This window comes from Setaria italica, chromosome II (genome assembly GCF_000263155.2).
Source record: "Setaria italica strain Yugu1 chromosome II, Setaria_italica_v2.0, whole genome shotgun sequence".
Lineage (NCBI taxonomy): Eukaryota > Viridiplantae > Streptophyta > Magnoliopsida > Poales > Poaceae > Setaria > Setaria italica.
This window is the reverse complement of record NC_028451.1, coordinates 22,722,071-22,746,678: the sequence shown is the minus strand read 5'-3', so window position 1 is coordinate 22,746,678 and position 24,608 is coordinate 22,722,071. Positions and strand designations below refer to the sequence as shown.

Genomic DNA, 24,608 nt, shown 5'->3' with positions numbered 1-24,608 from the left:
CCTCTCCCCGGTGCGTCGGTGCGAATTAGACAAGGTTCTGCAAATTAGTTTTATAATTAGCTCATGTTTAGTCCTCCTAATTAGCATCCAAACATCCGATGTGACACTGTTAAAGTTTAGCACCTCGTATCCAAACAGCCCCTTAGGAAGAACAAACCAAATAATTTGATCGTTTGTCCACTGTTCTTTTTTATATGGTAGAACATCGCCGTTGAATGAGTTGCTTTGCTTATTGAACCGGGAATATGGACAGCAACATGGCGCCATAACTATTATTGCCACGGTAGAGGGGAATTCGTGAAATGTTTCTCTCTCTTTTTAATATAATAGGTGCCGGTTTCGTTTAAAAAAATCATAAAATATTTTATATTGAGCGAATTGTTATGAAATATATATATACACACACAGGGCCATTCTAGAACTGCCTAACTGAATGTACCACAGTTCCTCGAAAGGAAAAACTGAATGTGCCACAGCAAAGTTCCTTTTGGCATTCTCTTCGTGCTATTATCTTTGGCACTTTAGTACTAGTTGACAGTACATGTTCCTTTTAGCATCTTTAATCCACGATTCCTAAATTGCCTTCCCGAATCATCGTCGAACTCAGGTTTTGCTGTCCGATTGGACTAACCTGGGAGGAGCAACTTCAAGAGTATCTTAAAATTTTTTTTCCCTAAAACTATGTATTAGGGTTCTTCTAAAAAAATTCCCCCAAAAATATATCAATCCACATCAGATTGCTAATAAATTACCCTCAATATTTCAAAATAGGCCACGTTATCGTACTGGATCTATCAGAAGGGACACGTGAGCGTGCGGGAATCAGGATTGGGGGGGAAACATCAACGCTAAAATATACGCGGTGGCAAGCTGTTTTTTTAGTGTTGCTAAAAAATTGAAGAAGGTTTAGGTGGACTGTTAGAGTTCGTTTTTTCTCCTTTTCTCCCCAAAAAGGATATTAGGTAAGATTAGCGGCTTTTTGAAGTTGCTCCACCTAATAGTAACTACAAAAGGCTGCTAACTCCCAATACCATTTTTTAGGAAAAAAAAAAGAAAAAATGACTCCAACGCACCCAAAACTTAAAAAAAAATTGAGACGCGAAAAAACGCCTCCACGCCCCACGTTTTTTCGCGACTCGCGGTCTTTCACCAACGGATGCTTCCGCGCTCGTTTTTTTTTTCGCCGCTCGCTCAATGCTTTCTTCTTCCTCTCCCTGTCTTATCTCTTCCTCTGACCAGCATCCCCGGCGGCGGTTCCTTGAGGCGCACTGGCGCAGGTCCGGGAGGGGCGGCTCCTTGCGGCGCACGGGCACAGGGACGGGAGGGGTGAGAGGGGCGACGCAAGGCTGGGAGGGCCGGCGCGGCGCCAGGCCAGCGCTCCGCCGGGGCACCCCCGACGGCTGCTCCCTGCTGCGCACGAGCGGAGGGCAGGGCAGATCGAGCGCCCAGCAAATCGCGAAGAAGATGACGAGCCGACCTCGGCGTCGCAGAGCACGCTGATCTCCCGCGCCTTCTTGAGGATCCGCTTGATTTCGATCTTGCCGCGCCCCATCCTTCCTCAGCTCCTCCTCCGGCAACCTCCCAAGAAAGGCTCGGCTCTACTCCCCTTCCTGAACTGGAGCCCGGAGCCGCCCGGTTGGTAGTGGTGCCGGCACCGAGATCCAGTTTTTCAGACTTTGTAAGCCGATCAGTGATCTTTATTTGTGCCACTGCTGCCCTCGGCGATGCCAGAAGGAAAACAGGGTTGCTCTGATATAAGCTGTTCAAGCTTCACATGCTGAATTTTGAGGATGATTTGAAGCAGCAGAAGAATTAGGTGTTGTTACTGTCCCGATCTTGCTTGCAATTTCAGGTGTCAGCTGAAGCTTTCTAATTCCATCCAGGGTGCACAAGTTAGTGATATTTATTAGTTAGCGAGGAACTGTTTATTTATTAGTTAGCGACAGGAGAACAATGTGTGCAGGTCGCAGACTGCCAGCTTAGCAAGGGCTAGTTCCTTGTTGCCTGGTTGGGCCTGGTTTAGTTGGTCAAATTGGAAGGTGCCAAATTAATATGCTGGCACTGTAGCACACTGTAGCGTTTCGTTTGTATTTGTGAATTATTGTCTAAATATTGACTAATTAGGCTTAAAAGATTCGTCTCGCAAAGTACAACAAAACTGTGCAATTAGTTTTTAATTTCATCTACATTTAGTACTCCATGCATGTACCACAAGTTTGATGTGACGGGGAATCTTTTTTTGCATAATGCCAAAGTTGGGAGTTGGGGGTGAAGTAAACAAGGGCTTGGACGTGTATCAACTAGCAAGTAAGATAGCCATGATTTAGCATGTATGAATGAAATTGTTACATACGCGGAGCTGCCGGTCAGGGTGCAAGGACGCACGCGCAGGGGCTGGCGCGCATGAGTCCTCCGTGCGCAGGGCAGCGGTGCGTCCGTGCCATGGTGGTGGGAAAAAAAACAACGAATTTTAATGGGCACAATACGATGACGTGGTTTGTTTTGAATTATTGGGATCAGTTTTTAGTGATCTGCTGTGTGTTGATATATTTTTAGGAAAAAAATTTTTTAGCATAGCTCCTAATACCTCGTTTTGAGAAAGAATTTTTAGGAACTTTTGGAGTTGCTCACATATTTCTTTTATGCTATTTCTGACCTGAATCTCTCTTCTTTCTCAGGCGGCCGGCACCTCGCCATCGTCCAGCACGCCTCTGCCAGGTGGACATCCAGAGGCCACCCCACGACAAAGTTCGCAACGAGATTTGAACGAAGTCGAGCATCATCAACAGACTAAACTCCCCTATCTGAGTGGTCTCGTATAGTCATATAGACGACGCATCCCTTTCCTTTTGCGATGATAACACTTGACGATGCAGCGAAAACAATAGCCATTCCAGCAAACTGAAAAGCCTAGTGCAACAAGCCAAAACCAAACGGGAGTTGCAGCACGTAGAAAATATTGCCGCAGACTAAAAATACGCTAATTGACTGTTCCCCTTGGAAACCTGAGGAGAGTCGGCATTTGATTGAATGGCTAAAAATCAAGCGCTGCAATTTTTTTTTTAAAAAAAACTCAAGTGTTGTATTGGCAATTTGGCATTGCAGCCTAGAAGAAATTAAGAATACTAGTCAACTAATCAGGAGAATACCATACCAATCAAGAAATCAGCAAGGAGCTAACGAACTAATCACAAGTACCAACCAATGAATCAGCAACAGGCTAGGCAACGAATCAAGAAATTTCCGCGGATACGGAAGGAGAAGTAGGATTGGCAGCAGTAGAGGAGTACGCAACCATGCGTCGGTCAAATGGCTATGGCTCCACGACGCCGTGCGCGCTGGCAGATGTAGATGAGGCCAACGACGAGAGGCAGCATCAGCAGCTGAGGCGCCGATGAGGACAGTATTGGATCCGCGGGCGATGAAGGGAGCACCATCGATGGGGTCAGTGGTAGATACGCCGGCGTCCAGGTGCGGCGGCGGCTGCAGCGATGGAGCCAAGAAGAGGACGGCAACGCCGGACGCCGCCTTCTCTGCCTCCGTTTGCTCCTGGGGGCTCTGCGGTTTGTTTGCGGGCTGTGCGGCGCCGCTGGGCTCCGCGGGCTCGCCGCTTCCGTCTGGAACAGAACGTGAGGAGGACGGCGGTGGCGGCGGACGCCGGTGAACCGACGGGTGCCGATCCTCCCGAATCAGGGGTCCTTTTAAAAAAGTTCGCTTCGGAATTTTAGAAATATACCCCTAAATCGGATAGCGACTAGTCGCGATGGGATTTTGTAAATATATAATTGGTCGCGATCAATTATCGCGATTCAAATCAGGAAGCATTTTGCAAATATTTGATCTGGAACTTTACAAAAGCACCTCCAAACTGGGGGGATTTGGAAAATATTCCGGGACTTCGCCGGAGCAACCCACGAGCTCGCTCCGCCGCTGGCGACGCCCCCTGCCGCCGTGCGTCCCGCGCGAGTCTCCGTCGAGAATCAATTGACTACTCCTAGCCCTCCCTCCAGCTCCCCGTGCGTGCCGCTCACGGTCCAAGCTCCTCCGCAGATGCAGCCGGTGCGGCGGCGGCGCCGCCTCGGGAGCTCGGTGCTCTGAGACGGTGACGGACTATCTACATACAGGACGGAGAGGCGGATTTCTTTGTAGGCGTGGGCTGCGTGGAGCCGTGGATAGGGAGCATCCGGTGGGTGGAGCGAGAGCAGACGGGGCTCCTGTCTCGGCGACGGTAGACAGAAATTAGGAGGACACAGACTCAATTCCTAGAAGCCGGAGCTCGCCCCATGCACCTGTTCTTAGCGCTGGCCCAGGCGGCGACCCTGTACCTCGTGCGCCGCCCCCGGCCGGCGGCCGGTGTACCTCGTCAAGTACACCTGCTTCCGCGGCGCGACCGCCTGCCGCGCCCCATCGGCCGTTCCTCGAGCACGCGCGCCTCCTGCACGGTGCACTTGACGACGAAGATGGCGCTGCTGCTGTCGTCTCCTTCACGGCGGGCATGCTGGAACGGTCGGGCCTCGGGAAGGAAGACCTCTGTGTCGGTGTGTCCCCCTCCCTCAGCTACGTCCTTCCCGACAAGAGCCTTCGGGCGGCGCGCGAGGCGGCCGAGCTCGTCGTCTTCTCAGCCGTGGACGCCCTGTTCGGCAAGGCGGCAGCATCGTCACGCGCGGCAAGGCCCGGGGACGTCGACGTAGTGTCGTAGTGATCGTCTGGTGCAGCATGCGCGCACCGGAGCCGGCGCTCTCGGACATGATCATCAAAAGGTACGCCATGCGCAGCGACGTGCGGAGCGCCTACCTCTCCGGGATGGGGTGCGGCGCGGGCCTCATCGCGGTGGATCTCGCGGCGAGCCTCCTACGCGCCATGCCGCCCCTCGGCACGGGCGCTGGTCGTCTCGACGGAGATCCTCTCCTCGAACTACTATGCAGGCGCCGATCGCTCAATGCTGGCCGCCAACTGCGCGTTCCGCATGAGCGGCGCACGAGGATGCGCGTTCCCGATGAAGATTTCAAGGGATGAGGATGCTTGCCGGCTCTTGACACATTCAACAAGCACCATGATCACCATTGAGGGTGAAGCGTCACCATGGGCTGGGTCGATCTCTGGCGGGGCATCCTTCTCTGCGACGTGCTCCTCCCCATTCCCGAGCTCCGGGGTGTGCCGCTGCCGTTGCCGAGGGCAATGTTTCTACCCAATGGTGTTACCAGGATCGATTTTGGATGCTCAAAGGGAATTATATTCTATAACCTGCATCGAATTTCCACCTTGAATTACATGTAGCGCAGGGCATTTCAAAATTACATGTAGATGTAATTCGGAACAGTTGCACTGATCAAGAGCTCGGCACCGCCTGCCGGCATCACAACCACGAGACCCTCGTCGGCGCACGGCGAGACGCAGTACGATACGTGCACGGGCTTGTTCCCTTCCAGCGTCAGGTCCTCGAGACCGGCCTCATCGCGCCAGTGCGAGACCCGTGGCGCATGTTCGTGCCCATTACAAGGCTTCTCGTCACCATCCGCCGTGCACGTCTTGACGTTCAGCCCCTCCGAGCCGTCGCGGGCCATTACCGTGAATCGCGGGAGCGCCTTGGCGCCGAGCCTCTCGATGGCCATGGCGACGCAGGCCGCCGCGAGGGCACGGTGGTCGGACGTGCCGCCGCCGGCTGCCCTGAAGAGCACGGTCGTCGTCGTGGTGCCGGTGGCGATGTCGGTGTCCACTGGGACGGACTTGACGCGCCTGGCGGCGCCGCCTGCGCTCTGGAGGTAGCGCGTGTACTGGATCACCGGGTTGGCGACGATCTTGCCCTGCGCCTGGAGCTCCGCGTGCTTGCGAGCCCACGACTTGAGGAAGCCGGCGAGGGACAGCGGGTCGGCGAGGAGCAGGCTGCAGCTGGCGCCGACGGCGTAGCCACCGTCCTGGAATCGTGTCAGCTGCGAAGGGGAACACGACATTGCTGTGAGTTGGGTGACCGGCCGTTGTCACATCTCCGTTCTCCGAAGAGATATCGATCAGTGGGCCCAAGTCCCCGATCAACTACCACTGTACTACCTGCATGAAGAACGGTGCGCAGATGTCGGGCTCCTGCACGTCCACGTCGGTCCACAGCGCCAGCGCGGCCTCCTTCCTCTCCCGGTCGGCGCCGCTCGCCCGCAAGAACGCCGCCATGGTCGCCTCCACCGAGGTCTGGACCAGCCGCACGCCGGTGTCCATGAGCCTCACCTCCCACAGGCGCCCGTCGTCGCCGCGGCGGCGCAGCCGCCCCGCCATCTCCGGGTGGTCGACCAGCGCCGCGCTGAGCGACTCCTTCACCCACGCGCCGCGCTCCCTCGCCGCCGCCTCCAGCTCGCCGGCCGCGCCGGCGCCGCGGTAGTAGAGCACGGCGCGGAAGCGGCGCTGCAGCTCCGCGGCTGCGAGCGGCGGACCGGACACGGCGATGGGCAGCGACCGCCCCGACCCGGCGGCGCCCGCTGGGACGGCGGTTTGGATGGACTCGACGTGGACAAGCATGGGCGCCGCTGCCGCCATTTCGCTCGCTCGCTAGCTGCCTTGCTGCCTCTCGCTGTGCGGAAAGACTAGGAAGAAGTTCTTGGCCTGACAGGATTCACAAGAATTGAATGGTGCATTAGGAGTTCTGAAGCAGGGCTCGTTTTATACGTGCCAATGCAAGTCCCGTTGCTCTGCGCCTGATTTTGCAATTGCGATTGAGAAATCACACTGTTAAGCAAGGCCTTAGAAGGTTTGGGTGAATTTCAGCAAGAATAATGGAGGTTATGCTAGTACTATCTTACAAAATTCAGGTATGTAGTACTATATATGACAGGTTGATTAATGATTAGGTATGACTCGGAGTTGGTGGAAATGACAAAGGTTAAGACGTTTGGTTTGTTTGGACAAAGTATAGCTTGGTTTTGGCTAGCTACTCATGGCAATCTGATGGTTTACTACTGCCAAGCGGTTGGTCACGCATATGTTATGTGCTTGTTGCTAGGAGTTGGTTTTTCTGCGGAAGTGCGTTGTTTGGCAACGATCAACCAACTGGCGGAAGTTGTCAAGTTGGTCCTGGAAACCGGCGCATGTTGCTGGTAAGTCCGTCCTCAACCGTGACGCGCGCTGATCGGGATGCTAGATGCCAGGAGGAGCGGCAGCGACAAGTGACATGCTGCAATCCGACGAGTTCAGCTTGAGAAAAAGGACTAGTCATCAAAATGGGATGGGCCGGATTAGCTAAAATTCCTTGCCTTGCCCATATCAGGTACTAGTGACTAGTGTGGTTTCGGCCAAGCCCAGAAATAAAAAAAAACGTGCCATTTCTTTTGGGTAGTTGCCGCCTCCAGGTGCGCATCGGGGAGACCTACCTCCGGCCTACCGGTTCGCCCGCTTGGTTTTTCCCCTTCCGTCCGATTCGTCCCAGAACCTAGGCATCTATAGATGTCCAAACGGACGGTTTGGCCCCACCTGGCACGGGCCCGACTAGGCCCGGCCAACTTCATGCCGGGCCAGGCCTGGCACTATGCCTCCACCGTGCCAGGCCGTGCACGCCCACGGGCTGCAACAACGGCCCAGGCATGTGTCCACGGGCCCATTTCATGCCGAGCCAGCCCAGCTGGCACGGGCAGCCCGATGAGACCCGTGCTAGCCCAGGCACGGTGGAGCAACGCTGCTGCCGGGTGAGGAGGCCGCGAGGGAAGGAGGCTGTGCTGGCGGCGGTGGAGGAGGCTGCGAGGGAGGGAAGCAGCGCTGGCGGCGGTGGAGGAGAGGAGAGGGGGATTGGCGCGCCGGTGCTGACGGTTGAGGAGAGGAGTGAGGGAGCGGCGTCGGGAGCTAGGAGGGGAGGTCGGAAGGGAGCGTCACCCACCGGAGGGAAGGTGGGGAGGCCGGAGGGGAGCGCCGCACGCCGGAGGGCAGGCCGCAAGCGGAGGGGAGGTCGGAGGGGAGGTGGTGGGGAGATGGCAAACAGGCAAGGAAGGGTGGTGGCGGGGTAGAGGTGAGATGGTCTAGGGTTGGTCGGCCAAAATGCTCTTATGTTGGTATTTATACGGGCCTTAGTGGGCTTGCTCCTTGACACCGTGCTGGGGTGGCGGCCCATGCCCGGCACGAGCTACCGGACCGAGCCACTAGGAGCTCGAAGCCCTCAGTGCCGAGCCGGGCTAGAGCCAAGCCAAAAAGTTGAGCTCCGTGCCGAGTAGGCGGGCCACAGGCTGCATGGACATCTATAGAGGCATCACAAGTTTCTATTTTTTTTATCTACGTCCAGGGGGCAGAGGATTTCGGAGGGGTCTATTGGAGAGTTCGAGCAGAGGCGGCGGCGGATGGAGATGGGGGTGGCGGCGGTGCCACCGAGGGCGGCCGGGTCGAGGAGGTACAAGGTGCTTGTGCCCTGGCGCTTCCAGCGTGGCTTCGTCAGGGAGCCGCTCAAGCACACCGCCGTCGCAGCGCCCAGCGGCGGCGGTGGGGAGATCGTCGGCGACCCGGATGCGAAAATTGCGGATCGGGTGGGGACCCCGAGGTGGAACGGGAGGACAACGAGCGGTTCCTCCGGTCGTTGCACGAGGCTTCCTTATTGTCCCGGGTAGGTATTTGTTTCCCTTGTTACTTTTTTGTTGCTTCTCGCGTTTTGCTTCTGAGTGGTATTGATGCAGCGTATCATTGCACACGGCAAGAGCAAGTTCGAGATGTTGGAGGAAATGCTACCATCTTATGAGGACAACCAACAACTCAGGGCCCGGCTAAGGCACCTTGAGGAGCAACCGGCCAAGGTGAAGGTCGAGTCATCGACGCTCTGTCAAGAAGCTGAGACTCTTCGCGGTAGCCTTAAAGGTATGTTGCCGACTAGCTTATCTTGTTGGTGTGCTTCCGCATTTTCTGATGCTCCGTCACCTTGTAGCCCATGAGGAGGAGCAAGCGAGGGCACCTTAGGAGTTGGAGGAGCTCCAGCGGAAGGTGCGGGACATTGGCGGCGAGGTCGAGCAAGCTCGGAAGAATGAGGCCAAGGCCAAGAAGGACCTGGAAGGTAAGAATCTCGCAGTCCGACTAGTTTTGTTTGTTGTTGTAACTTGATTGCCATGTGAATGATGGTTTACAGAATGTCATGGGGTCATCCACGCGCAATTTGTAGATCTGGAGGCGTGCCGCAGGTGGAAGCAGGAGAGTGCAGATAACCTTGAAGCAGCAGCTCTACCGCTCATGGAGATCCTTGACCCGCTCCCCACGCAACAATCTACCTCTGAACCGCTCAGGCCGCTGATCCGCCCGCCACCTAGCATGCTGGACCGTCTACGGGTCGCTCCCGAGTGTTTCCACGCCTATCTTCAGATGAGCAGCATTGCAAGCACCGATCACGTGCTGGCGGAGCTGAAGTCGCTCTTCCCTCGGACTGCCCTAGAGCCTCTCGCCGATGGATACGCCCTTGGGACCACCTCAAAACGGGTTGACGAGCTGCTGAAGGAAGTGGAGCCAGTTGCCGTCATGCTTGCCAATGACGTAGTTCCAGAGGACGGCGATGAAGCTCCTGCAAACCATTAGCCAGAAACAATGTAGGGTTTAGATGTGAACATTATGTCCTTTTGCCTCGGTGGGATGTCCGAGAGAAACAAAAGTTTGTAAATATGCTTTACTCCGCCGTTCCCTTTAACTTTAGTTTCCCTGGTAGTTAACATGTTACGGGGACCCATAGTCCCGTTAGCCTCAGTTTTCTAGCACAGAGGGTGTACTCTCATGCACGCATAGTACCTTGGTGTCACAAAAATAGCTAGGTCCCTCGATTTAAGGGGTGTTCTACCTTAGTACTTTATGAGTTTTAGTGTCGGTATAGACAATAAACAGCGAGGAGAAAATCGAAAGCGTAGCCCCCAAGTTTGGATCTTGTAAAGATAAGTTGGGGTGACATTGGGGTCAAGATTATTGACTGCCAAACCTGATGAGCTTTATTCATTATCCGATGAAAAATAAAAATAGACGGTACAACTTTAGGGTAGTGTTTGTTGAGATCAGTATAATCAACGCACATTCTCCATTCCTTATTCTTATTCTTTACAAGAACTGGATTAGCTAACCAATTGGGGTGATACACTTCTTTGATAAAACCGGCTGCTAACAGTTTTGTAATCTTTACCCTAATCGCCTCATTGCGGTCCTGCGTGAAATGACGAAGCTTTTGCTGGATCAGCTTGGCCTTCTCATCGACCTTCAAGGAGTGCTCGGCAAATTTCTTCAAAACCCCTGGCATATCCGGTGGCTCATTTTTTACCCAGGAGTAAAGACACTTTAGTTCCGTGTCCAAAGTCAACCGGGACAAAAGCTCCTGGATGGAAGGTCAGTTCTCTACTAGTGACAGGACATATGGTATTACACCAATCTGGTGGTCAGAATCTAAAAAAGTCCCCTATGTCTTTGTGTTCATCCATGTAGCTCTAGGTACGGCGACCCCCTCCACACAATCTACCACCTTGGTCTACCCCGTGGAGGACTGGCAGTCTATTCCCCGACAGTTGGCGCGTCAAGTAGGGATTCGCTATATCAGTTGGCGAGCTTGATGCATGCCGTCAAGATCCCGATGAGCTACATCGTTTTCGCCACGATGGGAGAGGCAATTCCCTTATAGGGATATCATGCTGCCTCCGCCATCGGCGATCGTGCGGTCAACCACTCGGTCCTTCTTGAGGGCGAGCTTCTTATCAGGGAGGTGCCTTGCATCATCCCAGTCTCCTGATTGAGAAGATCGAGGCCTTCGATTGGGCCATGGCCTCGATCCCAGGAAACTCGGGTCTGTCTAACAAATCCAATCTCGTTAACGACCAGATCCAGGCCAACCGAATAATCTTCGGGAGGCCATTCCGGACTAGGAACCCACGAGTCTTGTCGACGATCTGCTGTATCTGATAGCGGGAACGGACAGGCCCCTGTGGCCCTCTCTGTTGGCAATCTGCGGATCGCATCCTAACTAGCTGAGTGCATAACCCTCTGTGAATCTACTCTCGGAGGAGCGTCGACTGGTTCAACTCCTCAGATTCGTATCCCTTATGGGTTGAGGAACGACGCCACCACCTTTTGGGAGGCAACGAGGAAGGCGATGGCGAGATCGTACTTCTTCGACTCGTTTGATGACCATTCGAACGAGGACAAGCAGCAGATCGTGGCTGTTATCAATAACCACCTGCCCGCCGGTGGCTACCTATTTCCAATCTTGGAGGAGGGTGTAGAGACAGATTGCACTACGGATCCGGACCAGCCGTCAGAAGGACGCTCCCGAACGCAGTCCGCAACGGACTTGGAACCGGCAGCAGAAGACGAGGATTAGATGAAAACTTTTGTCGAGTCCTCTGCCTTGGCTCTCTCAGTCAGAATGGCCTTGTTCATCAAAGTGTTGAAGTTTGGGAAGGTGTTGGGTGTCAGAAGGGTCCTTAAATCCGCATTCAAGCCCTTAAGGATGAAAAGAAGAAGGATATGTTCTTGTTCCATTTCTCCCTTGACGGTTCGCTCATCGTAAAAGACTGGTGGGGTCGGTGCTGCGACAGCGTAGACGAAACCCGAGGGGAGGGGGGCGAATGGCTCTTGGAGCTGTCAACGGACTCGACAAAAGTTTTCGTCTAATCCTCGTCTTCTGCTGTCGGTTTGGTACACGTTATCTCTTTACATATTTAAACATTCATATTTGTAACTATATCTCTTGATGCCGATCCTTCATCTTGATCCACACACCTATCCCGAGTGCTTGGCCGTGGTACCCCCTCTGGAAGGCGACCAGCCCATCCGAATGGTAACCGGGATTATAATCCCCACAAAGTTCAACACAGTTTGCTCCAACAACTAGAAGCAGTGTGCGGTATTATGCAAGTGCTCATTCTGGTGTTCAGAGTTTCAGCTTCTCTGTGAAAGGTGAAAATGAGACTGGTTCTGGATATAAGAAGAGGAAAATCAATTCTAATCCCCAGAGGGTGAATTAACTCAACAAACCATAAAAAGGAAGCTACAGTTCAAACAAAGGACCGCAAGTAATCTTCTAAGAAATCCGGGACATTGACACCATTACACCAACACCATAACCATAACACACAAGCTACGCCGTTTGACTTCAATAACATGTGATTTCCCGCGAACCACGGAGGTCAATACACGATCCCAGTCATCCACCACCGCCGATTGCCGAAGCTCCTGTTGTCCTTGTCATCAGCGGCCTGACACCGAAGCAAACACGAACACGACACAAGGCCGGGTGGTGCTGCACAACACGTGTACATGGGCAGTCCCGTAATTTACCCCGCCCTCACCTATATGACTCGCCGTTCCGCCCACCTCAAAATTTCCCCGTTTCCAATCCCGTCGCCTCTGCTGCCCCCCGGCCCCCGCGATCGACACCTCCGCCCGATCCGCTCGTCGCAACCGCCGGAGGAGAAGGCGCGAAGCGGGAGGCAGGCCAGGCCGGACGGCGGTTCGACCCGCGGGCTCGATCCGATATGAATCCCGAGTAGTAAGTCCCACGAATCCTCCCTCCGACCGTCTCTGATCCGGGTGTTTTTTGTTTCGAGGTTTCTGTGCGTGCTTGTGTCGCGATCGTTTGGTGGTGGAGGGCGTCGTGTGTTTGCGATTGTGTAGAGATGTGTACTGAGTTGTTGCGAGGATGCGATCGGGCTCGCGGAGGTTGGCCGTTCACCGGGTTTTTGGATCTGGATCTGATGGCTGCATCTGGGGTTGTTCTGTTGGAGTCTGCGATTAATAAGTGAATTAGTGTGCTGGAATGATCATGGCGCGTGTTGCACCCCCACCATTACGAGGCAGGAAGCAGGATTCGTCCCTGGTGTAGATCTTCGTTTTTTTCTCTCTCTTCATTGTTGCCGCTCACTGAAAAATTATAGGAAAATGGGTTGTGATAGGTGAGAATTGAGTCTTCATTGGACGGTATCTAAAAAGGGCGCTCGTTGAGTATGTCTACACCTTACGGGCAAGATCGTACTTCGGTACATGCAACTGTCTCTGCATTTTGTCAACAATGTATTAAATCACACATTTGCCTCGTGAGTAACTGAGTACGGTTCTAGCTCAATTTAAGATAATATGCAATCCCCGCTTTTCTTGACAGTTATAACTTTGAGGAACAATTAGTTTAAATGTGTAGCTGTAGCCCATTCACTGGATTCAGCCCATGTCTGCTTGCCCAAAGAAATCTATGCTAGTGGTTGTTAAAACTAGTGGACAAAAAATTAGTATGCCATGATTTGTTTGCACTAATTGGAGGTAATTGTGCAGTTCTTTGAGTTTTGGTGCGAAACTGGAAGGATACAAAAATTCGGATTTGGCCGCATATAGAGCACTCTTCATTGGTTTGTTTAGTGTTACATGTTACTAATTTTGTTTTGGCCTTTTGTGTGGGAAAGTGAGTTGAACTGTGAACTGATGAGCTTCATACAAGATACCGCTAAGTTATTCCATTCGCTGTCATTGTTGTACGAACTACTACAATATTAACCATTGTTCTGTTGATTTTCAGCGACTACCTCTTCAAGCTTCTTCTTATTGGTGATTCTGGTGTTGGCAAGTCATGCCTCCTCCTGAGATTCGCGGTATGGGGTTGTAATGTCCTTTCGTGTTGTTGTGAAGTTATGCATGCTGTGGCATAAAATTTATCAATTTTCTTGTTCATCACACTGTCAGTGCGTGATACATGTAAACGTAATTTTTGGTGAAAGATTAGAAGTATAATATGCCACTTCAGTTCAGACTGCAAGCAAATATTTACTAGTGGCTTAACTCAAAACTGTTTGGTGAAAGACTTGAGTCTAATAATGAAGGCATATCATGGCATCATGCTTGCATGTTTCTGCACTGCTTTCCTCCATAAGTGTGTCGTGTGTTTTTTTTCCCTGACATGTGGCCTCATTTATCATAGGATGACTCATACCTGGACAGTTATATCAGCACAATTGGAGTCGACTTTGTGAGTTTGTTTTTCTTTCATTTACTCTTTATGTAAAGTTCATGCATTGCAAAGTAGTAATTTCATGATTCCTTTGCAGAAAATCCGCACAGTTGAGCAGGATGGGAAGACCATCAAGCTTCAGATTGTAAGTCTTAACATGTTAACTTCTATCACTGTTTTATCGTTCCAAATCACCGAGAACTAGCAAACATAAGTCTGTTTTCTTTAAAAAGAAAACTGTGGCCACTTCCATCTGTAAACATGTACTACCAGTTCCTCCTGACTATAGATTGCCTTCTGTGGATACAAGTAGTTCCTACTGTGGATTCAAAATCTAGAGCTAATTATCTCCTTAGAGTCATGACTTTGCCGGCCTTTTTTTAATAACTTTTGTTCAATCATTACAGTGGGATACTGCTGGGCAAGAACGTTTTAGGACAATTACGAGCAGCTACTACCGAGGAGCCCATGGCATTATCGTAAGCTGCTCACACAGCTAATATATTCTTCAATGTCCCACAACAATCCTAATTATGTAACTTTGCATTTTTTTGTTGGACATGCAGATTGTGTATGATGTCACAGACCAAGAAAGCTTTAACAATGTAAAGCAGTGGCTGAATGAAATTGATCGCTATGCAAGCGACAATGTAAACAAACTCCTTGTTGGGAACAAGTGTGACTTGACGGCGAACAAAGTTGTGTCATATGAAGCAGGCAAGGTGAGTTCTGGAATAAACTATTCATCAGAATGAAGGGAAAGTATCTTGTGAATCAAGAGCGGTAACAGAAATGGAATTTGTGATGAGGTTTGGTTAGGTTAACTAGTGAACAAATGTCCAATCTGAATTGTAACAGAAATGGAATTTGTGATGAGGTCTGCTTAGCTTATGCTTTGCTAAGGACATAGGCTCGATCTTTGCTTGCTCATGTTGTCTTTGCACGTCTGTTAGGCTCTTGCTGATGAGATGGGCATCCCGTTCATGGAGACCAGTGCGAAGAATGCTACTAATGTGGAGCAGGCTTTCATGGCTATGGCTGCATCCATTAAGACCAGGTACTTAATCACAACTCAAAAGAGCATTATCGAATAACCCTGTCCTCTTCAGATCATAACCTTGGCCTTTCTCGTCTCAGGATGGCTAGCCAACCTGCGGCAGCTAATGCCAGGCCGCCGACAGTGCAGATTCGTGGCCAGCCCGTTAACCAGAAGACGTCCTGCTGCTCTTCTTAGATTATTAATTTCTTTCAGTTCATGTAAACTTTGATGCACTGTCACTACTGTTTGCTTGCGATGCGTTTGTATTATTTCTCTGTTAATTGCCTAAATAGCATTTTTCATATAATTCAAATGATCAATTATGTTGACTGAGCAGTTCGGTGCCCATTCTTGTTTCCACATCTAAATTGCCCTTGCTGGCACCCACTCACCCACATGCCAAACTAAAAGATCAGTTGTGCCAGCAAAATGTTACCTGATAACGTGTATTGCAACCTTTTGTTCTGCCGTCTTTGTTGTGCTATCATGCGAGTCGTGCAAGCCTTTGTGGCTTGCATTTCCTTAACAACTCTGCTAATTAAAGAAAACTTAAATTGGCTGAGGTTGTATGCACTGGGCACACCGACACCTGAGTCCATTTAAACGTGTGGCTCCGAAATTCTGCTATTTCGTGCGGAAAGGTGCGAGCTTAACCAGTCAGTGTATAACCCAGATTGAGCATATAACGTTTTATGTCAAACGAGCTCACATTCATTTCAAAAAGAAAGAAGGCAGTAAAAAAGGTCATCAAGCATGTGGAATCAAGCCGTAAGAGCATCACAAGATAAATCCCATGAAAAGAGAAAGAATAGGCAACAGTTAGAATTTAGAAATCTTGTCCAGGTCTCATTCCACTGGAAGCGTGAAAAACTGACATTACGAGGGCATATATGCGTGGAAAATAAAACGCGCATGGAGAGTGCAAAAACTATTACAGGCCAACGCTCTCCTCACATAGCAAAAATTTCATGAACGTAAAAAAAACTATGCAGATATGTAACAAGTCCAGCGTCCCAAGACATGATGACCACCCGCGGACTGTACAGTACTCCCTTGCTCAATCTGTTGCCTGTTGGTGTTCTGCAAAGCAACACAAGAGAGATCTTGTATAAGCACGAAGTGGTCACACGTTTCATAACTAGCTGGAAAAGATCGAAACATCTCCTGGTACTTCTGTTCATCATTGGTAAACTAGATAGATGCAACAGATAGAAGTGTTCCATGCTGCAAGATTCCAAATTCTTTCAAAGCTAACCATTCATCACTGTACAGTTGTTTATACTAATGGATTACACAAAAGTGATCATGTTACTGAAATAAGTACGTAGCATATGTTTCATAAATACTGCACGCCTCTAGTTGTGCCTTTTGCCTACTTTATTGAATCCTAAATTATTTAAAATGGCCACAGCAACAAGCCACAACAATGACTCTGCAAAAGAACAAGTGAACAACAGGCTATGCAATGGACATGCAGAACGAACTGATATGACGCAATAGTAAGGAAACGAAGAACAATCGGCCTAAAACTCAATTTCAAATGCTTCTAGCCACGAATCTTCAAGTAACTAAGCTCAAATATTGGCCAACTCTGCGACATTGGTGTCCACTACTTCGAAGTGTTGAACTGATTTGTTACAAAAACGCACATAGTGATCATATTTCTATACACGTTCACTACTCAATTTCTCTGCAGATCGTTCACAAATTCAAAATACTGCACAGATGCAAACCAAACTGGGATGACATTCACTCTGATAACTGATGAAACAAAACAAATTTGACTGACAACCGAAAAAGGAATATGCAGCTAACTACTGTGCAAATAAGGACTAACTACTTCAAACTGGAGTTGCAAATAAGGACAGCCAGGCCCAGAATGATCTGGTAGGATGCAAAAGAAAGGAAACGAAGATAAATGGACCTAAAATTCTATTTCACATAATGCATCCACAAATCATCAAGTAACTAGGCTTAATTATCAGCAACTCTGCAACATTAATGTCCATATTTCAAAGTTTTGCACCAAACCAGCGTACAGAGACCAAATAACCATCATGTGATGCACAAAAACACATTGCGGTATCAGTTCTATAGAAATCCTCTGTTCAATTTCCCTGCGGGTAGCCTGCAGATTGAAAATATATACCACACCAAAACAGATGGGAACACATTCTTGCTGAAATGACTAATCGAACAACACAAAGCTGTAGGGACAATCCACAACAGAATCCAACTACCTTGCAAAATTCAGATGCAGCAAACGTAGATTGATCAGGAGGATAACATACCTTACGGCCCTCCTACACCTCGTCCTCCCAGTCATCGCTGTCGAAATCACCAAATGCATCCTCCTCACTGCAACAAACCCAGAAAAACATATCGAAACATCAGCACCAGTCAACAACGCTAGAACCACTCGATCGCCGACACAAACCGAAATAGATCAAAATCAAGTGGCGCACGCGCACCATTGCCGCATGTAGTTCGCGGTGCTGCTCCCGACGAGGCGGAGGGTGCGCTTCCCCTCGTTCTTCCTGCACGCGGACATCGAAAGCATCACAGATCAAATCCCTTAAAATTACCCAAAAAATCCTCACAAAATGCATCGTCACGCGGGCATTCCAAGTTCCAATCCACAAGAGGAAGCAAGGAGCGCAGAGCAACAAGATACCTGTATCGTGTGCGGCGGCCAACGAGGGGGCGGCGGTCGAAGGGCGACTTGAAGCGGGTGTAGCGGAGCTCGTCGTCGTAGTAGTAGTCGTAGTTCACCGCCTTGTCCATCTCCGCGAGATAGCGCTTGACCTTCTTCACGGCGACGCCGGCTCCCCCTCTCGCCTCGGACCAGGGGATCCCGCGCTGGTGGAAGCCCTGGGCAACCTCCAGGAAACGGGGGCTCCCGTACCCATCTGCAGCGCACGACGATCAAGGCAAGGCAACCAAACCAAATCCGTCAGAGACGAAGCAACCAGGCAAGCGAAATCCGCGAGGAAACGAAGCAACCAAGCGAAATCCACGAGGAAACGAAGCAACCAAACCAAATCCGCGAGAAACGAAACAATCGAACCAAATTGAAAGCACATTAGGATGATCAGATACGATCAGGCAGCGTACGTACAGTGATAGTACAGCACCATGGGTGAGGGGAGGAGCGGGCTCGGTGCAGGAACCCTAGCCTTCCGACGCTGGGAGCCCGGAGCCTGAGACGATGAGTGGGGGTGGGGTGGGCGCGGGTTTATAGCAGAACTCTCCTCTGTTCTGCGGGTCGTGTGTGTGTGTGTTTGAGAGGGGAGGAGGTCACGTGACCTGCACGGAGCAAGAAGACACGAGCTCGCTATGGTTTTGGGCTTCGAATTCTTTCTTCTCGGACAAGACAGCACAACGCGCAAGAACCGCTGTGTTTTAGTGGATGACTTGTGGGCTCGGGAGCGTATGGTCCCCACAGTTTCTAGGAAGGTTCTGGGCTTCGGGGTCTCGAATGGGTGAAAATAGACGGAGGCAATTCGTTTCAAAAAGAGAATAGACAGAGAGGCAAAGGCAATAGCACTGGCGCGAAATGCAGCAGAAACCACTGTGTTTTACTGGATGACTTGTGGGCTCAGAAGTCAGAAGAGGGTGGTCACGTGACAGGAGCTTGTTACTGTGGTTTCTGGTTCGGGCCGGGTTTCAGCTTTCGAAAGCAACATGTTCATTGGCTTGAGGTAATTGGCCCGATACTAGATTTCGTACTGGGTTTGTCAGGTTGAGTTTTTATGACAGACAAGTTCATCTTCCACACCAAAAAAAGAGAGGAGAAAAAAGAAAAGAAAACAAGGCAACAAACAAGTTCACCCAGCCTATATAATCGATGTTATCACGAGACAAATCTCTAGTAAACAAAGGCTAACAGAACATAACAGTTTAGAAAATTGCGTCCAAAAGGTCTCTTTTCCCTGCAGGCATCGGAGAAGAATCTAACATCACGAGAGCAAAAGCGACGAGCATTGAGAGTGCAAAATTATTACAGGCCAACTCCCTCCTCGCACTGTAGAGATTGCAGAAACGTAAAAGGTACTATGCGGATATGTAAGTAGCCCACCGTCCCAAGCCAAAAGACCTCCCACGAACACTATACGCCTGTCGTCTGTACCCCTCCCCTGCTCAATCTGTTGGTATTCTGCAAAGCAACAGAAGATAGACATGGTCACAAATATGCAAGTGATAATACATTTCATAATCAACTGAACGGAACTAATTTGAAAACATCTCCTGTTACTTCTGATGCTCATCATTAGTAAGCTAGCTAGATAATTCAGATAGAAGGGGTCAATGCTGCAGGTCTCAGAGTTCTCCCATTGCCAACATAAATGCTTTAGGCATATGATGAATGAACAGAGATGAACTAAAATGGATTGTGCAGCAGTAACTAAACATAGCCACTCCATTCTTACGGTAGGTAATGAATATAATGATAACAGAATCAGGCAAACAAAAAGCAAAGGTTACTAGTTCACAACATATCATTCATACTACATGGCAGAGACATCTGATCAGGTAAACATATGCTTTTTCTTCTCCTTCTTACATGTTTTTTCCAGCATCTGAACAGTAGATACTACCATTTGAGGTAATCACCAGTAACAAGTTTATATATCAATGGAAGAATATGGGTGTGCAAAAGAGCAGAACAAGCTCTGATATGATTAGACAGTAAGTACATTAATTCAGAATGGTCTGATTGGTACAATAGGAAGGAAAAGCAGACTAATCATGCAAGACTCAGACTGACATGCTGCTAGTCACAGTTCATCAGCTAAGCAAGTTCAATGTAAGCTGAACTCTACCGTATTAATGCAAACTATTTCAGAGTTTGCACAATCACACAATGACCAAATAATCATTATGTGCTGCATAAAATGGTCCTTGCTCTTAGTTGTAAATGCGAACAAAGTAAATCTTGTTACACAGTGGGGGGAAAAATAACTGTCCACGAGAACAAGACAAGCAGCGATTGCAGGGTGATTGTATACGATGCAATGGAAATATGAAGACCAATAGACTCTTTTGTTTCAAAAGGAAGAATTTGTTCCAAGAGACCAATACTTTATTTCACATGCTACTAGTCACAAGTCATTAAGTAACTAATCTTGAATTATGGTCAACTTTGCAACACTTCAGGTCCACTATTTCAGTTGTTCTTGCACTAATTTAGCAAACAGAGATTAAATAACCATTCATTTGTTTCACAAGAACAGACGGAAATGTCAATTATAGGGGATTGTCCACAATTCAAACTACCAAAAATGGGCCAGATACAAAAGGTGGGAACACATTCTTACTATGATGGTCTGATGACTAATCAAACAGTAAGTTGCAATGACAATCCAAAAATGAACACAAGTACTGTCCAAGAGTCCATTTCCACAGCAGAAAACAACTAAACCATAGGCGACTCTGTTTCACATGTTGCTAGCATAAATCATTAGTTACTAAGATTTATTGCGCAACACTAATGTTCAATATCCCAAAGTTTGGCCCTAAGTGAGGATACAGACCCAAAATGTATTGTATGTTGAGGAAAAAAAGTGATGCCACAGGTGCACACTTCCCCTGTTCAATTTCACCGAAGATCGTCCACAATTAAAACAACCACACAGATGCAAAGAGGAAAACTAGCACACAGGTTTGCTACTGATCAAACAACACAAAGCTTAGAGAGAATACAAAAACAGAAACCAACTACTGCGCAAAAATTCAGACCCACATCATAATACAAATCCGGTGAATCATAGGTTTATGCAGAGACTAGAGAGAACAGGTCACAACCTTTATGCCGACCTACACCTCGTCCTCCCAGTCATCGCTGTCATCGAAATCACCAAACGCAGCCTCTTCACTGCAACAAGCACCAGCCAAAACAGATGGCGACGTCAACAACAACGCTAGAAGCCTAGAATCACACGACCGTCGACACAAACCGAAATGAACAAATCAAGTGGCGCACCATTGCCGCAGGTAGTCTGGGCTGCTGCCCCCGACGAGGCGGAGGGTGCGCTTCCCCGCGTTCTTCCTGGACGCAGGCACCGAAAACACCACGGAGCAAACCCGTCAAAATTACCAAAATAAATCCCCAAATTTATCGCCACGCGCGCGCGTACAAACAAACAAGCAGGAGCACAAAGCAACACAGCATACCCGAGGGATGGTCGGCGGCCGATGAGGGGGCGGCGGTTGAAGGGCGACTTGAAGCGGACGTAGCGGAGGTCGTCGTCGTCGTAGAAGTCGTAATCCACGGCCCTGTCCATCTGGGCGAGATACTTCTTGACCTTGTTCACAGCAACGCCGGCTCCCCCTCTCGCCTCGGACTTGGGGATCCCGCGCGGGTGCAAGCCCTGCACGACCTCGAAGAACCCAGCGCTCCCGTATCCATCTGCACCCCCGATCGAGGCACGAAACCAAATCCGTCAGGAACGAGCGACCAAACGAAAGCAAAAGGCGAAATTTGCCGAAAGGAAAACCGGATCAAAAGTACACTGGGAGGATCAGAGGCGATTGGGCAGCGTACATCTCTGGGCGAAGGCCATGGGAGAGGGGGAAGCCGGCTTGGTGCGGAAACCCTAGCCTCCCGACGCGGTGGGGACGAAGCGAAGAGGCTGAGACGATGGGGGTGGATGAATGGTGTGCGGGCGAGGAAGGCGAGGTGGGATGGGTTTGCAAGACGGAGGAGGGGGTTTAGCAGAGCTCCCTTTGCTCTTTGCTGGGTGGTCACGTGACATGTACGGAGCAAGAAGACACGAACTCGCGCTTCGAATTCTTTCTTCTCAGACAAGACAGAAAAGTGAGCGGGAGCGGTCTTAGTTTTAGGCAATGACTTGTGGGCTCAAACGCATGTGGTCCCACAGTTCTCGGGTCTTCCGGTTAGGAAAATGGGTGAGAATAGATGTAGCAGATGTACTGGCGCGAAATGCAGGTGGTGGGCCCGTGAGAGTGTCACGTGACAGATGCTTCGCGGACTGGTTTGGGCCTGTAAAGGTCTCCACAGAAACCGACGTATACTTCATGGGCCTGAATCATCATGGTCTTGTGGGCATGCGGCCTGTTTGGCCGAAATCTGGTCAGGTTCATCAGATCGTCGGCGCTCCCCACCTCCGCATTTCCTCAAACACTTCGCGCGCGCCGCCGCCGCCGCCGCCCTCGCCCTCCGGCCTGCCCCTCCGTTCCCCGCAAGGCACCAAGCCTATCCCCCTCCATCGTCGGAGATGCAGAAGGTGCGGCTCAAATGGGTGAAGAACCGGGGCCTGGACCACCTGATCGAGCGCACCACCTCCATCCGCGCGTCCTGCCTGCTGCTCGACCACCTCGCGCGCCTCCCAGCCGCCTCCCCCGTGCCGGCGCGCTCCCTCGCGCGCCTCCAGAAGCCGCTGGGCCTCACGGTGCCCGTGCTCCGGTTCCTCCGCCGCCACCCCACGCTCTTCGCCGAGCAACCGCACCCGCGGTTCCCCACGCTGCCCTCCTTCTCCCTCACGCCGGCGTCGCACACCCTCCTGGCCCGCCTCGCCGACGCCTCCGCGCATGACGCGCACCTCCGCCTCGCGCGCCTCCTCCTCCTCACCCGCTCCAGGTCGCTCCCGCTCGCCTCCGTACTCCCGCTCCGCTTCGACCTGGGCCTGCCGTTCAACTTCGCCGCTGCGTTCCCGGCCACCCACCCCGGTGTCTTCGCCGTCGCCAACAACCGCATCTCCCTGCTGTCCGCCTCTGGCCTCCCCGAGGACATCGCCGTCTCCTCCCTCCAGCGCCGCCACGCCGCGGCCATCGACACAGCGACCTACCGCGCTCTGTCCCGGCCGCCGTCCTCGTCGAGCGCCCCCCTCGCGTTCCCAATGCGATTCCCGCGGGGGTACGGCTCGATGAAGAAGGTCAAGGCCTGGATGGATGAGTTCCACCGCCTTCCCTACATCTCGCCGTACGACGACGCGTCAGGGATAGACCCTGAGAGTGACATCTTCGAGAAGAGGAACATCGGCTTGCTACATGAGCTGCTTGGCCTAACGGTGCACAAGATGGTGCGGAGGAATGCCATCCGGCTGCTCCGGGAGGAGCTGGGCCTGCCTCACAAGTTCACTAGGCTCTTCACGCGGTACCCTGGGGTGTTCTATCTGTCATTGAAGTGCAAGACAACGACTGTGGTGCTTCGAGAGGGATATGAGAGAGGGAAGCTCGTGGAACAGCATCCCTTGGCGGCGGTGCGGGACAAGGTGCATTATGTGATGCGCACTGGAGTGCTATACCGGGGGAAGGGTTTGTCCAAGCTTGTTCTTGATGAGGATGTTGCTGAGGAAGATGGTTCACTGGATGGAGAGGAGTTTCAAGGGGAGGGAATGGATGAGGATGCTGATGTCGAGTGCTTCGGGATGGAGATTGTGGATGATGACGGGCCTGCTGTTGATGAGGATGATGAAGGTGATAGTGATGGCTGACATAGGCTGATGATTCTTGCCTTCTGAATTTCTGTTTTGAGATTGTGGCTTCAGTTATGAATTCCAGTGACTGGGTTTGATTCAACTTAGTGGCTCCAAATGAGAGGTTCTGCAAAGCTATTGTAGACTACTGTGAGTATCATGCTCTGTCAAAGTTTTGATGTGTACTACATTTAGCTGCTTAAGAAGTAGCAAGCTAATTCAATATCTAGTTTCTTTGCTCGGTTCTTGGTTGAAGCAGTAGAGCATTGCCATTGCTTATGGTTCTGTGTATAGCGATAATTACTAGCAATTCCACAGTACTGAAGGTAGTGATGCCAATTCTTTTTATCATTTTGTGTCATTGTATGAAAGTTGAGATATGCGCAAAATCAAATGGGAGTTACCTCAGCCTTTCTGATTAGCTAAAGTGCCTATAATAAGGTAAATTTCCTCGCCGATTGCCATTCTACCATTCTAGAGATTGCATTTGTTTCATGAGTATATACTCTACAGGATTCTCCTACACTCTATAAGGGGAAAACCGGTCTCTTAATTACATTCTAGTGCTTGGGTTACCTTAACATTCAATCATTTGTGAGGCGTTCAGCTATAAATAACCAAATCCAATTTTATATATAGAAAGTGGAATTCTCACCTCCATTATCAACAGAAAGTCAGAAACTCAAATCACTGTATTTTAACCTTCAACCATTGATTGAAGTGTTCAGCTTTTGGGAGAAGCTTGACCTTCCTTACAAAGACACTCTGTACTGTTATCAAGGTAAATAGAAGTTCTTGTTGTTAGAACTAAGATGCGTGTCAGTTTTGACTTGATTTATTTAGGTTTAAACAAGCCACCGCAGCTTGTTCACTTTAATGTTCAAGTCACACTTCAGTTTTGCACAAAGAACACTGCACAAAAAATCAAGTCAAGCACACACTTTGGCCGGATCATATTTGATGTTAAATCTTGTTCTCTCCAAGGTGACAAATTGGTTAGTGAAAAATTATGCTATGGCCTTTACAGATATCGAATTGATCAGACCCAACCAGCCTAATCATGTTGGATGCAAAGCAATAAGTTGGGGCAAGGCCAGAGCTCTTTGAACTGCCAGCTTCTGTAATTTCATTTCTTCCATTTATAATATAAAGCCGGCTATGCTGTGTCTTTCAGAAAAGAAAAGGATATTTGGATCATTTCAGAAAATTGAAAAGGGTC

General features: G+C 50.2%; 5 protein-coding genes across 5 annotated transcripts; 2 read left to right on the top strand and 3 right to left on the bottom strand.

Moving 5' to 3' along the window:
• Positions 1-5,082: 5,082 nt before the first annotated feature.
• On the bottom strand, positions 5,083-6,202 carry LOC101786783. The gene is made up of 2 exons (XM_004956358.2): positions 6,049-6,202; positions 5,083-5,930 (listed from the first exon to the last, which is right to left on the bottom strand). The coding sequence occupies exons 1-2, from the start codon at positions 6,163-6,165 to the stop codon at positions 5,295-5,297; spliced, it is 753 nt and encodes a 250-aa protein (XP_004956415.2). The 5' UTR covers positions 6,166-6,202; the 3' UTR covers positions 5,083-5,294.
• A 6,087-nt stretch (positions 6,203-12,289) lies between these two features.
• LOC101786393 (GTP-binding protein YPTM2) lies at positions 12,290-15,299 on the top strand. The gene is made up of 8 exons (XM_004956357.4): positions 12,290-12,466; positions 13,484-13,556; positions 13,883-13,930; positions 14,010-14,057; positions 14,320-14,391; positions 14,479-14,634; positions 14,866-14,969; positions 15,050-15,299. Exons 1-8 carry the CDS (start codon positions 12,453-12,455, stop codon positions 15,144-15,146), a joined length of 612 nt encoding a protein of 203 aa, XP_004956414.1. The 5' UTR covers positions 12,290-12,452; the 3' UTR covers positions 15,147-15,299.
• A 467-nt stretch (positions 15,300-15,766) lies between these two features.
• On the bottom strand, positions 15,767-18,203 carry LOC101785987. The gene is made up of 5 exons (XM_004956356.3): positions 18,070-18,203; positions 17,626-17,860; positions 17,423-17,488; positions 17,243-17,309; positions 15,767-16,031 (listed from the first exon to the last, which is right to left on the bottom strand). Exons 1-4 carry the CDS (start codon positions 18,086-18,088, stop codon positions 17,255-17,257), a joined length of 375 nt encoding a protein of 124 aa, XP_004956413.1. The 5' UTR covers positions 18,089-18,203; the 3' UTR covers positions 15,767-16,031; positions 17,243-17,254.
• Positions 18,204-18,752: 549 nt separating this feature from the next.
• LOC101785585 lies at positions 18,753-21,706 on the bottom strand. The gene is made up of 5 exons (XM_004956355.2): positions 21,496-21,706; positions 21,126-21,360; positions 20,935-21,000; positions 20,757-20,826; positions 18,753-19,107 (listed from the first exon to the last, which is right to left on the bottom strand). The coding sequence occupies exons 1-4, from the start codon at positions 21,512-21,514 to the stop codon at positions 20,769-20,771; spliced, it is 378 nt and encodes a 125-aa protein (XP_004956412.1). The 5' UTR covers positions 21,515-21,706; the 3' UTR covers positions 18,753-19,107; positions 20,757-20,768.
• A 104-nt stretch (positions 21,707-21,810) lies between these two features.
• LOC101785179 (protein ROOT PRIMORDIUM DEFECTIVE 1) lies at positions 21,811-23,810 on the top strand. The gene has a single exon (XM_004956354.3). It carries the CDS (start codon positions 21,932-21,934, stop codon positions 23,405-23,407), a length of 1,476 nt encoding a protein of 491 aa, XP_004956411.2. The 5' UTR covers positions 21,811-21,931; the 3' UTR covers positions 23,408-23,810.
• Positions 23,811-24,608: the final 798 nt, after the last annotated feature.

Coding starts and splice junctions, on each gene's coding strand:
- LOC101785179 (XM_004956354.3), top strand. CDS start 21,932: ATGCTTCGCGGACTGGTTTGGGCCTGTAAAGGTCTCCACAGAAACCGA.
- LOC101786783 (XM_004956358.2), bottom strand. CDS start 6,165: ATGGCGGCGTTCTTGCGGGCGAGCGGCGCCGACCGGGAGAGGAAGGAG. Junction 5,931..6,048: donor GCGCACCGTTCTTCATGCAG/GTAGTACAGTGG, acceptor TCCCCTTCGCAG/CTGACACGATTCCAGGACGG.
- LOC101785585 (XM_004956355.2), bottom strand. Junction 21,001..21,125: donor GGCCGCCGACCATCCCTCGG/GTATGCTGTGTT, acceptor GCCTGCGTCCAG/GAAGAACGCGGGGAAGCGCA. Junction 20,827..20,934: donor CCAGACTACCTGCGGCAATG/GTGCGCCACTTG, acceptor TGCTTGTTGCAG/TGAAGAGGCTGCGTTTGGTG.
- LOC101785987 (XM_004956356.3), bottom strand. Junction 17,489..17,625: donor GGCCGCCGCACACGATACAG/GTATCTTGTTGC, acceptor GTCCGCGTGCAG/GAAGAACGAGGGGAAGCGCA. Junction 17,310..17,422: donor GCGAACTACATGCGGCAATG/GTGCGCGTGCGC, acceptor GGTTTGTTGCAG/TGAGGAGGATGCATTTGGTG.
- LOC101786393 (XM_004956357.4), top strand. Junction 13,557..13,882: donor GCCTCCTCCTGAGATTCGCG/GTATGGGGTTGT, acceptor CATTTATCATAG/GATGACTCATACCTGGACAG. Junction 14,058..14,319: donor AGACCATCAAGCTTCAGATT/GTAAGTCTTAAC, acceptor CAATCATTACAG/TGGGATACTGCTGGGCAAGA.